Source organism: Cyprinus carpio, chromosome B21, assembly GCF_018340385.1.
Source record: "Cyprinus carpio isolate SPL01 chromosome B21, ASM1834038v1, whole genome shotgun sequence".
Taxonomy (NCBI): domain Eukaryota; kingdom Metazoa; phylum Chordata; class Actinopteri; order Cypriniformes; family Cyprinidae; genus Cyprinus; species Cyprinus carpio.
Window position 1 is genome coordinate 6,590,793 of NC_056617.1, and position 14,588 is coordinate 6,605,380.

At 33.4% G+C, this 14,588-nt stretch overlaps 1 protein-coding gene across 1 annotated transcript; it reads left to right on the top strand.

The window, feature by feature from the left end:
* Positions 1–502: 502 nt before the first annotated feature.
* On the top strand, positions 503–13,541 carry agxt2 (alanine--glyoxylate aminotransferase 2). Its single transcript, XM_042748516.1, has 14 exons — positions 503–705; positions 1,362–1,450; positions 1,543–1,733; positions 1,960–2,083; positions 3,443–3,537; positions 3,663–3,756; positions 4,315–4,408; positions 4,985–5,085; positions 6,893–6,985; positions 7,653–7,785; positions 9,480–9,568; positions 10,193–10,339; positions 11,994–12,092; positions 13,386–13,541. The coding sequence occupies exons 1-14, from the start codon at positions 606–608 to the stop codon at positions 13,485–13,487; spliced, it is 1,551 nt and encodes a 516-aa protein (XP_042604450.1). The 5' UTR covers positions 503–605; the 3' UTR covers positions 13,488–13,541.
* Positions 13,542–14,588: the final 1,047 nt, after the last annotated feature.

Here is a 14,588-nt window from a genome sequence, read left to right on the forward strand (position 1 = left end):
ATTGATTACTTGACTATTTTAAATGATCATAGTTTATCAAATCTAATTAATCTTGTTATAATGGATTTTTATATTTTATATAAATATATTTGTAAAATATTTTAAGTTCAAATATAAAAATACAATGGTAATTCAATTAAAAATGACATATAAAATATTAAAATAGGGAAAAAAAATATGAAGGCATAAGTTTTCCAACTGATAAAACAAAAACCTGTTAGTTGTATTATTATTGTTATTATTAATTTTATCACTGTTATTATTATCATTGTATACACTACAGTATATATTATATACTGAACATTGTTTCATTTATCATGGACTAGATTTCATACACTAGGTGGCTCGAACATTTGGCAGTTTAGAAAGCAATAAGCATTTATAAAGATGTGAATAAAACCCAAATTAATAGCTCTGCTCTCTGTGAAGCACATTACTTTTCAGTAAAAGGCCTCAAGCATAGGCTGGCCTCAAGACAGACTTTACCCTTACATACCATTGGCTGAACTGGCCCCTCCCCGAGCACTTTTGGGGTAGAATTCACCGCTTTCCACACTTTATTTTTTTGGATTTGCTGCAGAAGTATTTGTCTTACAAGATCAGCAATGCAGAAAGTTTGTTCTCGGCTACACGGTCCGTCTCTTCTCGGGAAAACGGACCTGTGGAATTCAGTGAATGCGTGTGTGAAATTCCACAAAGGTTGCGGTAAGAATGCAATGTTTGTCTCACTTTTAAAGTGACCGGAACATATAAAGTTTTTAATATATAGTATATGAATTGCGTTTGCGTATTTCGGCTCGAACGAATCTGTAGTCCGGACTCCTGAGCATCGAATGACGAACACATAACGGCCCTCTCATCATAACAAAAATGTAAATAAATATGTTTGGACATTACCATAGCAATACTATGGTATTTAATGACGAATGACTGCCCTGTCAATATTATAACAATTCCATCTATCTATCTATCTATCTATCTATCTAGAAGTTGGATACATCATAAAATTCTTACTGCTTAAAGTTGTTACATAGATAGATAGATAGATAGATAGAATACATATCAGTATCTATCTATTTATCATTAAATACTTAAAAATAATAGTAAAAAATATTATACAATATACTCATACTACTTAATACTATACAAATAATATGATGATAATGATGGATGGATGGATTCAATATGCCTATCCTATTTCAGCACTGTAAATCTTCTGTGCCAAGGCATGCAAGGTTACTACTGGGAGGTTAGCCGGGCTTTCCTGCAGCTTAAAAGATAAAAATATCCCCTTTGCATATGAGCTGGCAGGAAATATTGTGACCCATGGATTACTAAGCACTAAATGTACCTCTGCCCAGGTGTGCTTTGCCAAAAATCAGCCGTGAAACACCCACCACCTGTGCTGCCCCAGATTCCCCCATGTGACTTTAAACCTGAGCCGTATCAGGTAAGAGGTTTATATCTGAGGGCATTCATAATAATAATAATAATCAGAGAGAAATCAAATCATTTTTAAGCATGCATGATTTTTTCCTTTAGGGCATGTCTAAAGAACATTTACTACACATAAGGAAAAACAACTGCAACCCTATGACTATGAAGGTAACATACTACAAGAAGCCAGTCTTCATAAACCAGGGTTACATGCAGTGGCTGTGGGATGTGGATGGAAGACGCTATCTGGACTTGTTTGCGGGGGTCGCCACTGTTAGTGTAGGACATTGTAACCCGTAAGGTTCAGTTTGTTACCATGCAACATTTTTGTTTATTTTGTGAATGTGTGCATTACAGTTAGTTTGGACTGCAGTAAATGATTAAGCTGTAATTAGACTAATGCTTATGGACTTGTTCCAGCATTTTATTGTCCAGAGCTCTTACATGTGCTGCTGTGTTTGTTTTTGTTTACAAAATTTAAATATTTCTAAAATCTAATTAGAAGTTTGAATATGGTTGCAGGAAAGTGACAGAGACAGCCGAGAAACAACTGAGGCGTCTATGGCACACGACAGCAATCTATGTGTATCCACAAATGCAGGAGTATGCAGAGAAACTGGCCTCTCTTTTGCCAGACCCGCTGAAGGTACTGTATGATTGATGGAGCCACTGCCATTGCTGAAAGGGGAAGGTTGAGCGTAATGCATTGTGAATATATTTTATTACAACATACTCTTGCCTACTGCAGGGGCTTACAAACTGGGGTCTGGTGGTGCCGTTTTGTCTGCAAAAAAGTATTAAAAAATAGTTTTGTTTATGTATAGTACAATCTAAGTTAAATATCAATTGCTAAAATATAAAATTACTGATATATACAAAAAAAATTATATATAAAAATAAAATCATAATTAAAATCCTAATCGTAAGAAGTAGTCATACAGAATTTAACATGATTACATTTCATTGTGCTTTCTAATGTTGGAATTCATTAGATTGCCACAAAATTAAGAGACTGTTACAGAAGATACAAAAAAGAAAATTATTATGAATTCAATATTTTCCAAATAATTCATATACTGTATATACACTACCATTCAAAAGTTTGGGATCAGTAAGATTTTTTATATTTTTTTTTACCAACATTTCTTGTGCTCATCAAAGCTGTATTTATTTGATCAAAAATACAGAAAAAAACTAACAGTAAAATAACAGTTTCTATTTTAATATACTTTAAAATGTAATTTATTCCTGTGATGCAAAGCTGAATTTTCAGCATCATTACTCCAGTCTTCAGTGTCACATGATCCTTCAGAAATCATTCTAATATTCTGATTTATTATCAGTGTTGGAAACAGTTGTGCTGCTTCATGTTTTTTTGGAACCTGTGATACTTTTTTCAGGATTCTTTTATGAATATAAAATATATAAATAAAAAAACAGCATTTATTCATTGTGTTGCAATATACACTACCGTTCAAAAGTTTGGGGTCAGTACATTTTTTCTTTCTTTTTTTGAAAGTAATGAATACGTTTATTCAGCAAGGATGTGTTAAATGGATAAAAAGTGATAGTAAAGACTAATATTGTTAGAAAAGATGTTCATTTTAAATAAATGTTTTTCTTTTTAACTTTTTATTCAGAAAAGAATTCAGAAAAAAGTATCAGTTTCCAAAAAAAAAAAAAAAAAAAAAACATGAAGCAGCACAAACATTGATAATAAATCTGAATATTAGAATGATTTCTGAAGGATCATGTGACACTGAAGACTGAAGGAATGATGCTGAAAATTCAGCTTTGTCATCAAAGGAATAAAATACATTTTACATTTTACAATACAATATTATGGTTTTGCTGTATTTTAGATCAAATAAATGCAGCACAAGAGATTAAAATAAAAATTACCAACCCCAAACAAGTGGTAATTTTATGCATACAGAAAATTTGAATACTGTGCACATAGCCTTTTGTGGTGTAGCATTAATATCATGATGGTCTTCTGTTCTAGGTTGTCTATTTTACCAACAGTGGCTCGGAGGCTAATGACCTCGCAGTACTAATGGCCCGGCTTTATACAGGAAACTTTGATGTCATCACACTGAGGTGATTGACCTTATTTGCTAATTTTTGAACAAATGGAATATGGCGAGTTCTAGGGAAAGCTGAAAGATCAAGAATCCCTGAACAGTAATAGATTGTCACTACATCATCTGTGTCTGTGTGCTCAGGGGTTCGTATCATGGTGGCAGTCCACAGGCGACAGGCCTGACGTCCAACGCAGATTACAAATATCCCATCCCCTCTTCTATGGGCTGCCATAATGTACGTCTCACACCCACACATTTCTCCTTCTGTCAGCTACCTGCTTTATAATGTAATATCCCTCAGGGTCAAGTCTACAAATCGCATTAGAAGAGGAAACATCATAACCTATGTCTATCTTGTTGTTTAATGCAAAAGTAACAAAATTACTGTCAGTCCTCATAAGCATGAATAACAACCCTAAACTTTATATGTAAGACAACACCTGTCCCACCAAAACAAAAAAGACTATATTATATTTTTTAAAAAGAACCAATATTAGTACTTATGCATGAAAAAAGCATCTTGAATTAAGTTTATTGTTCTTAATTGCAAATAGTTTTTCCAGGTTTAAGCGTAACATTTTAACATTTTATGATGAAAGAATAATAAAAAAAAATAATCTTTGATTATAAAACAGATTTTGCATGTTACATTGGGAATACAGTGTGTTTTCATATTTGAAAAGCATGTCTTATAACTGTATGCATTTGAGTTGTGGGATCTGTCTTGCACAGCTTTAATAAATTTTTTCATTTTTTGTAATTTTTTTTCCTATGTGGATTGTGTTCATTGTAGACCATGTGTCCGGATGTGTTCCGGGGCCTCTGGGGAGGAAGCCACTGTAGAGACTCCCCAGTTCAAACCATCCGAGAATGCAGCTGCTCCCCAGGTACAAACACACACACACACACACACACACACACATACTATCAAAGCTTAATGAGGGCATACCATAGACTTCTACTGTTTTTATATAAAGGTAATACTCTATTATAAATTATACAGCCCAACCCAAACTTTTTGAAATTTCATGGGTTAAAAATATTAAACACATGGAAAAATGTTTAAACAATTGCCTTGCCTACCTGTACCAAAATCTGGGAAAAAAATAATTGTTTCTTCTTGAAAATTATACACATATAATCAATTATTCCCAGTAAAATAGCTCAGAGCAATGTGTTTAAAGTACAAGATCTGATTGTCTCATCAGGTCAAACATTGACAGCAGCAACTATATTAAAAAAGACCCACACAATACATGATCAGAACTTGTTAACTCTGCACTATAATTAGTGATTCTTGTAGAGCTGCATTACTAAGAACATCCACTTCTAACATCTTAGCAGGCACCCACAAGTTTTTGCACAAACAAGCACCACTAGCATTTTCTTCCGAAAATGTAAAAATCTACTTGTTAGCACAAATGTTAGGTATCACAGATCAATCTGTTTCTTTCTGTTTTCAGGTCACTGTCAGGCCAATGACATGTATATTAGAGAGCTCAATGAGATGTTCGCAACAACCGTTCCCAGTCGTATCGCTGCTTTCTTTGCAGAACCCATCCAGGTTTGATTATACCACACCTGACATTGAAACTCAAGTATGAATGTAAATAGATTAAACATAAATCCTATTAAAAAATATGAACTGAGTGCCCTAAAAGATCAGGACTAAATCTGCTGTAGTTAAGATGCTTCAAACTGTTTTTTGTCGCAAAAGTGGGTCTGACAGTGATCTGCATTGTTCTCCATATACTCTTACAAATAAAAGTTATTTTTTCTAAGGTTCCATGAAGAACTTTTCCATTGATCTGAAAGTTCTTCACACAAAGAAAATTGGCTATTTTAAAAACTGTTCACTGAAAGGTTATTTGGGGAACCTATAATGGCTATTTTATGGCATCACTGTGAAAACCCTTTTTGGAACTTATATTTCTAAGAGATTAGAGTAGATTTCAGTTGTCATAGAAACAAACACTGACAAACACAATCAGAGCCATTACCCAGAACTTTGCTAATAGATGGCAGAAGTTACTAAAAGGACATCAATGAAAATAACTTCCATTTTCACAGCAGAATGTCAGTACATTGCTCTATATTGTATATTCCAGCACAGTCCAGTTAATGGGAGTCATACAGAATACAGAATTATATATATATATATATATATATATATATATATATATATATATATATATATATATCTACAGTGCTTGCGAAAGTATTCAAACCCCTTTCATTTTTTTTACGTTTTATATTGCAGCCTTATGTTAAACTGCTTTAAATTACTTTTTTCCCCATATCAATCTATACTCTATACACCATAAAAACAGCCCCACAGCATGAGGCTGTTTCCAGCACACTTTATTTTTGGGATGGTACTCTTCAAGTGATGAGCAGTGCCTGGTTTCCTTCAAACATAATGCTTGGAATTGAAGTTCATCAGACAAGAGAATTTTGTTTCTCAGAGTCTGAGAGTCCTTTAGGTGTTTTTTTGCAAATTCCAAGTGTGTTTTCATGTGTCTACACAGAGGAGAGGATTGAGTCTGGCCACACCAGCATAAAGCACAGATTGGTAGAGTGTTGCAGTGATGTTTGTCCTTCTGTAGATTTCTCCTATCTCCACATATGATCATGGAGCTCAACTAGAGTGACCATCAGATTCTTGGTCACCACTCAAACTAATTCTCCATCAATTGCTCAGTTTTGCCAGGAGGCCAGCTCTAGGAAGAGTCCTGGATGTTCCAGACATCTTCCATTATGTATAATGGAGACTACATGCTTCTGTGAACCTTCAATGCAGCAGATTTTTTTCTGAACTCTTCCCCAGATGTGTGGTTTGATGCAATCCTGTCTCTGGGGTCTACAGGCAGTTTTTTTTACCTTAGGGCTTGGTCTTTGCTCTAATATGCATTTTCAGCTGTTAGAGCTTTTATTAATACATGCCTTTCCAAATCATATCCATTCAATTGAATTTGCCACAAGTTAACTTCACTCAAAGTGTGGTAACATTTACAAGCAAAATGAATGCTCCTAAGCTAAATTTCAACTGTCCCAGATAAGGGTATGAATACTTATGTAATGGAATCATTTGTTGTTATCTTTAATAAATTTGCAAAGATATTTAAGTTATTTAAAAGTTATTTGTTATGTCATAATGGTGTATGGAGTGTAGATTGATGTGAAAATTTAAAGCAGTTTAACATAAGGCTGCAAAATAATAAAACATTAAAAAAAAATGAAGGGGTTTGAATACTTTCGCAAGGCACTGTATATCAAGCACTGACTAGAAATTCCACAAACACAAACTCATTGCTCTCAAATATTAACATGTGGCAAGGTATATCATGATTATCATTTGTATCTTTCTACAGGGTGTTGGTGGGGCTGTTCAGTTTCCAAAAAACTACCTGAAAGACACTTACCAGCTTGTTCGGGAGAAAGGAGGAATCTGTATAGCAGATGAGGTCTGAAGAATTTGCTTGTAAATCCCATTCTGTACATCAGTGAAGCCAAAAACACAGGGTTGGTGCTTCAGATAGTCCCAAATTTTCAAAAACAAACAGTGTGTATCACTCTAGTGAAGTAAACAGAAACACCTGTGCTTAACCCCGCCCCAGTTGCAGGTAAATGAGGGGTTTTAAAGTGTTTTTGAAAATAGTACAGTTATCATTTCTGTGTAAACTACTAAAAACGCAAATTTGTGAAAACAGTGACTTCATGTGTATTATGTATTCGCATTGTGTTCCTTTGTGATCATGTGATGACACTGGGCTTGCTGCATTATTTAATAGTAAATTTATGCTTGCTGATTTATTTAAAAAAATTTTTAAATAATTATGAGTGAGTATCCAATTGTATTTTAAGAAATTTTTGTGGTTATTTAACATTTTTATTATTAAAAAAAAAAGTTATTTTTTTTCAGATAATGTTTTTTAACGTTGAGATTTTAAAAACTTTGTTATTTTTAGTAATTTTATGTTTTTATTTTTTTTTTAAAAATAGAGGTAATATTTTTGTTTGTTTATTTGTTTGTTTGTTTGATTTAAGGCTTTGTTATATACAAATACTTGCTTGATTACTGAATAACGTTATTATTTATTGCAAATTTGTTGGTAATTTTGGTTCTTTTAGGTCCAGACTGGTTTCGGCCGCACAGGGAGCCACTTTTGGGGTTTCCAAGGACATAATGTCCTTCCAGACATGGTTACCATGGCAAAGGGCATAGCGAACGGTTTCCCGATGGGGGCTGTAGTCACCACAGCAGGTGAGGCTAGAGTGAAATTCCGGCAAACTCAGATGAACTTATTGTGTGACTTGCTTATTCAAGCTGTCTGTGGATTTGTAATATATTTTTTCAGTTTCTGTAATATATTTTTTCAGTTTCTGAATAAGTGTGTATTCTTAGATTAGGAGTTGTTTTAAATGTGGTACACACACGGAGTGTTACTCTTCAAAGTTTAATGAGGGATTGTGCAGGAAGACAATGGTCAAATGGGAAGTGGAATTAATCAGCACTCTGAACCCAGTGGTGAGCTTGAATCCAAGTTTCAGCATTGCACTCAAATGCAATATTCTTAGAACAAAATAAACAACAAATCTTAATTTAAATCTCTCTCATGTTGCTTTTAATAGGCTTACCGTTGTGTTCACCTCAGTGCTTTGTGATTTTGTGTTCCATATTGAAAAGCTCTAGTGCTCTGTTGATGCAGGACAACCACCTAGCAGTGCATTACAATAGTCCAGTCTAGAGGTCATGAATGCATGAACTAGCTTTTCTGCATCAGAAACAGGTAACATGTTTCGTAGCTTGGCATTGTTTCTTGGATGGAAGAATGCTGTTTTTGTAACATGGGAAATATGATTTTCAAAAGACAAGGTTGCTGTCTAATATAACACCCAGATTTTTGACTGTAGAGGAAGTAACAGTACATCCATCTAGTTGCAAATTGTAATCCAATAGATTCTGTGTACTGTTTTGGTCCAATAAGTAATATATCTTTCTTATCCGAATTTAATAGTAGATAATTATTGGTCATTCAATCTTTTACATTTTTAACACACTCTGTTATCTTAGATAATTTAAAATTTCCATCTGGTCTTGTTGAGACATGTAGTTGAGTATCATCAGCATAACAGTGGAAACTAATCCCGTATTTTCTAATAATATTACCAAGGGGCAATATGTATACTGAAAATAGCAGAGGACCAAGGACAGATCCTTGTGGCACACTATACTTTACTGGTGATAGTTGAGATGACTCCCTGTTTAAATAAACAAAGTGGTAGCGATCGGACACGTAGGATCTTAACCATCTTAAACCCTGCCCTTGAATACCTGTATAGATTTGTAATCAATGTATGAGTATGTCATGATTTATGGTGTCGAACGCAGCACTAAGATTCAGGAAAACTAGCAATGAGATGCAGCCTTGGTCTGACGCGCAAGAAGCAAGTCATTTGTCATTTTAACATGTGCAGATTCTGTGCTATGGTGGGGCCTGAAATTCTCCATAGAGTACTCTTCTCTTTTTTTGTAAGAAGGAGCAAAATTGAACATACACAACTTTTTCAAAAATTTTAGACATAAACGGAAGATTTGAAATGGGTCTGTAATTTGCCAGTTCATTAGGCAAAGTATTGAATTAGAATTTAATTGAATTGAACATACTTGAACTCTGAAAGCATACTGGAGTGCCACTACTTACTGCCAATGCTTTTTTCCTTCACTCTAATTATGTTCCTCTGGCTCTCGCTGTTTGCTCTTCATCCTGTGAGAAGCTGAGACACAAAGCGTGAATAGAAAGTGTAAAACCAGAGTATATTCATTTGTCTAAAATTATGAGCATACCTAATGCTTAAAGGTGTGCCAAATAAATAAAACCACACTAAAAAACACCTTGTGAGTGGGTTGCATGCATATTGATTGCACTGATATCATGAGAGGTGTGTATTTTGCAGAGATTGCCAGGTCATTTGGGAAGGGAGTTCATTTCAACACATTTGGAGGAAACCCATTAGCCTGTGCAGTCGCCTCATCAGTGTTAGATGTAAGTAAAGATCATTTTACTTGTCAGTTCTGCAGTTACTTTAGTATAAGCAATAGTGAATGCATAAATTGTCATTTTGAGTGTGATTATTTATAAAGTAGTAGAAAAATAAACAATAACATTCAAAAGTAGTATATGTTTGTGAGATAATAAAATTGTACAAAAATATACATAAAATATGTGATGCCAGCAATAGTAAATAAAATGTTACTGTAAGATAATACATGATAAACTACTAAAAATATCTAAATAATAATATTAAATCTAATTAAAAATAAAAAGATCAATGGTTAAAAAATAATATAAAACATCTGCTATCAGTATTGGTACATAAAATGTTGCTCTAAGTGAGATACATCATAAACTAGTTTAAAAATATAAATAATATTAAAAAATAGCATACAATGTAACTAAAATAAAAAGATCAGTGCTACATAAAATGAGAAGAATATCTGGTATCAACAACAGTGAATAAATAAAATGTTGATGAGTGTTATCTCTTAATATTAGCTAGTTTATTAATATAGTTTAAAGTATAATATATACTAGTATAATATATAATTTGTTTATAAATAGTAATTGTAATTATGTTTGTAAATGGTTGTTGTATATTGCCCTCAGAAGACAATAGAGGAGGAGATGATGGAGGACAGTGCTGAAGTGGGGACGTACCTTTTGACCGAACTGGCCAAGTTCAGGGACAAGTACGAGATCATTGGTGACGTGAGAGGAAAAGGTCTTCAAATCGGGGTGGAGATGGTCAAAGACAAGGTGAAAGCAGCAAACATTCAAATACATTAAATGTATGTAACTTTCATTCATATTATACTATTGATATTATTAGCCAACACAACAAATATGTGTTTTAAGGATCTATGGAAGCCTGTTTCTGTCACAGGTTAAAAACATTTAAAAAGGTAATTGTGAAATTTGATCACACAATTCAGACATTTTCTCATAATTTTAAATCTACAGCTCACAGTTATAACATTTTTCTCTAAACTCTGAGTTTGCATCTCACAATTGTATTTTTTTTGTTTGCACTTCAAAATAGAAAAGGTAAGTGCGATGTCTTATTTTGCAATTCTGATTTTACATCTCACATTTTTTACTTTTTTTCTTGCAATTCTGAGTCTACATCTCACAATATTTACTTTTTTGAAATAAAAATTACGACTTTTTTTTGCAAATGCGAGTTTATATCTTGCAATATTTAGTTTATATCTAGCAATTTTGACTTTTTTTTAAATTAAAGGCAAAAGGAATCTGAATTGTGAGATAAAGTTTAGACTATACTGTATTACTATATCTAACTATATCTAATTATTTTTTTATCCCATGCTGGAAATAATGACCTGCTGAACATAATTTGGATTAATTATTTGTAAGAATACAAACCATTTATTCATATCTTGATATGACATCTTAAGGTCTTAAATAGCATTGACTGAAATGAGTCTATAAATATTTTATTTGCCATAGAAACTAACCTATATTTTTGCCAAATGTCAGTAAGAATCCTTAAGTACAATCTTTCCACCTTACAAAAGCAACAAAGTGTACTCAGTTGTCAGCTGAAGGATTGTGTCACTCTGAGTAATGACATTTCGATTCACCTAAACTAATGCCTTGAATACACAAAGACATCTGGCGGTGCACGTGTTCATCTGCGCAGAGCTTTAATGATGGAAACTGCCTCTCATCAGGTGCAGTAACCTTGCTTATATCTTTTCAATAAAGGAGCACAGCAGCTTTTCTTCTGGAAAAAGCACAACTTCAGGAAAACCAATAGTCTTGGCATAAAAGTATTTTAACATAAAAAAATGCACTTCAGTTTTAAACGTCTAAATACATCTTGTTTTGTGAAGATTAAGTCCAATGACACCTCAGGCTTTTGCACGGTTCAGAAATCATTGTGAAAATCCTCAAGCTTTGTGATTGTGCATCCACCTCATTAAACTTTATTTGCAGAGCAATCATCGTTTCTTGACCTTGAGGTATGAGAGGAGTCATGAGTAGGAGATACTTTAGCTCCAGCTGGACTAGTTAAGAGTGTTTGTTGTTGAGTGTATGTCATTTTCCTCACAGGAAATGAGCTAGAAGACTTGTTAGCCATTAACTAGAGCAGAGAGCAATGAGACAGCGTGTTCAAACATTCCCAGAACACACTCCACTCTCTGCCTGAGCTAAAAACACCCACTGAACCTCACTTGCCTGTGGCTATTTATACTGAAAACTCTTTGAGGATGTTTCTGGAAAAATGAGACAGACACAAAAATCTAACTTCAGTCACATTTCACTGTGTGGATAAGTTCGGCTGAACTGAAAACCCTTGATTTTTCAATCAAAGCTTGTTTGTCACAACAGCATACCTGAAATTGTTCTCTTAAAACCCACTGACCGTCTCTCTCAAACCCATGTGTAGGCCAGCAGGGACCCGCTCCCTCCTGAGGCCATGGCTGAGATCTTTGAGGACACTAAAGACATGGGCGTACTGATTGGAAAAGGGGGGCTGTATGGACAGGTAGGCGAGGGAATCTTGAAGGCCACGTGTAAAGCGATTCTTGCAAAGGTGGAATACGAATGTATGGGGTGTGGGGATGTTGTGCAATGGAAAAGGTATTTCAGAGATTCACTTCAGTCTTGTAGTGGCATGGACGCTCAATGCCTCAGGTATTCTGCTTGTCTGAACTTATGGAAATAGTCATAATAAACACTGAATGTACACTTAAAGGAACCGTTCCTTTCAGTTTTTTTTTTATAATGTATTTTAACATTAACAATTAGATGTGTATATATAAAACTGTACAGAATATACTTTAAGCTTCAATTTATATTTAAGTTTAAGTAAAAAAAAATTACTACAGTAAAATATATGCTAAAGGTATCAAAAAATACATTTATTATATATAATTTATTTTATTGTTTTTTTTATTTACTTTGTTAACATTAACATTTTATATTTTTACATTAAATTCATATTGGTTTAAAAAAGGATAAACAAAACCTTTAATTGAAAAAAAAAAATTAAAGATCATAATCATAAATCACACACACACACAATATATATATATATATATAATATATATACACACACACACACAAATTGTATATTTATAAAATGCGTTTTTAATTTATTTGAAAAAAAAAAACTTAATATATTTTGATTTACTTTTTTGTTATATGTTAGTAAAATAAAATGCAGTATTGTGCAGAATTGTACTAAATGCTTTTTTAGGTCAAAGTGGGAACATTTTATATACACTATATTGCCAAAATTATTGGGACACCCCCTTCTAATGAGCAGGCTTGACTACTTTAGTAATTTCTATCAGTACAAATCTTAATATTTAAGCATATAATGATATTCTAGGGAATTGTGTGCTTCTAATTTTATAGCAACAGTTTGGACAGAAACCTTTTTTTATTCGAACATGAAAATGCCTCTGGGTGTAAAATTCAAAAAGAAATGATTGATTCAGTCAGTGTGGAAGAACTTTGCTGGTCTGCAGAAAGCCAAGACCTACAGTAATCCCAGCTGAACACCTCTGGTGTGACTTTAAATGCAGACCTTGAGCCAAAAACTCATCACCAAACACCAGTCACTTGTACAAATACCGTCATTTTAGACATTTCCAAAACTGTTGCAACAGATGAGGAAAAACAATTTTTAAATACATGAATTATTGTTGTCACAGTTTTGGAAGTGCCTTTATCTGTTCTAAAGAAGGGGTGTCTCAGTACTTCTTGTACAAGTCATTGGTGTTTCTACTTTTTCCTCAAATGTTTTTTCCCTATCTCACCTGTTCTTTTTCAGACTTTCAGGATCAAGCCTCCTATGTGCATAACTAAAAACGACGCAGACTTCTTCCTTGCTGTGTTCAACCAGGCAGTGCAAAACTACATGGAGAGAAGATAAGACATGCAGAACATGATGAAGACACACTGGCTCATATTTCATCTGGAGAATTTATACTGTATGGAGAGATTATATTATATGTATAACACGATTAATTTAAAAACCATTAACTGTGACTTTTGCCACAATAAACTTCTAAGTTGCTGCTCATTAATAGTTAGTAATGTATTTGTTAAGTTTAGGTATCAAGTAGGATTAGGGATAGAGAATATGGTCATGTAGAATATGTGCTTTATAAGCACTAATAAACAGCCAATATGTTAAGTTGGCATGCTTATAAGCAACTAGTTGATATTGAGAACATTTATACATTACATAACAGGTCTGGGCAGTTCATCTAAAAACCACCAAAGGCAACTAACACAATTTCACACTCACATTCCTTAATGTATGAGAGCGATGTCAAGAGTGCTTCTTATTGAGCCTCCTCTCACTTCTCATTTCACTTCTATATTTCAGAAACCTAGCACCTTCACAAGGTATTTATAAGCAATTGTGGCCTAGCTGACCATCTAAGACCATATCTTTTACTGGGACCAGTTTTACTCTCTAATCATTTAGGAGACTGACTTATCAAACACTTTAATTAAAAGAAGTGTTGTAGAAAAACATGAATAATACTAGTCATGTTACTGTCATGTAATAAAGTCAAACAAAATTAGTTGATACAAAATTATTGTTAGTATCTTCTAACAATACTACATAATATACCTGCTATAACAGGTTTGTGTTGTTTTACAGGTACAGCTACATACATTGATTGTATACATTAAAAATAAAACTTGACGGATTCCCTTGTGCAAGAAAAAAAAAAAAAAAAAAAAAAAAAAACCTCATTTAAATTTGGTAATTGTCTTCAGTGCTGAAAAATATAACAAATATTGTTTCTTGCAATGCTAAATAAAGACTAAAGCACATCTGTAGAATTTACATTGTAATTGTGGCTTTTAAATGTATTTCAACAGCAGGCTGCATTTACAGTAAAATTGTAATTTTGTATTTTTATTTGTGTTTTTGGAGGGGGTTTAATTTATAAATTGATGTGTTTGGAGAGGTATTCATAGTCTATACGATTAAGTCAAGCAAGGTCACTTTTATAAT

What these genes read in the sequence shown, in the direction of transcription:
- agxt2 (XM_042748516.1), top strand. Translation starts at nt 606, where the DNA reads ATGCAGAAAGTTTGTTCTCGGCTACACGGTCCGTCTCTTCTCGGGAAA. An exon ending in AGAATGCAGCTGCTCCCCAG is followed by an intron (nt 4,409 to 4,984) that starts GTACAAACACAC and finishes TTCTGTTTTCAG; the next exon opens with GTCACTGTCAGGCCAATGAC. An exon ending in TCGCCTCATCAGTGTTAGAT is followed by an intron (nt 9,569 to 10,192) that starts GTAAGTAAAGAT and finishes TGCCCTCAGAAG; the next exon opens with ACAATAGAGGAGGAGATGAT.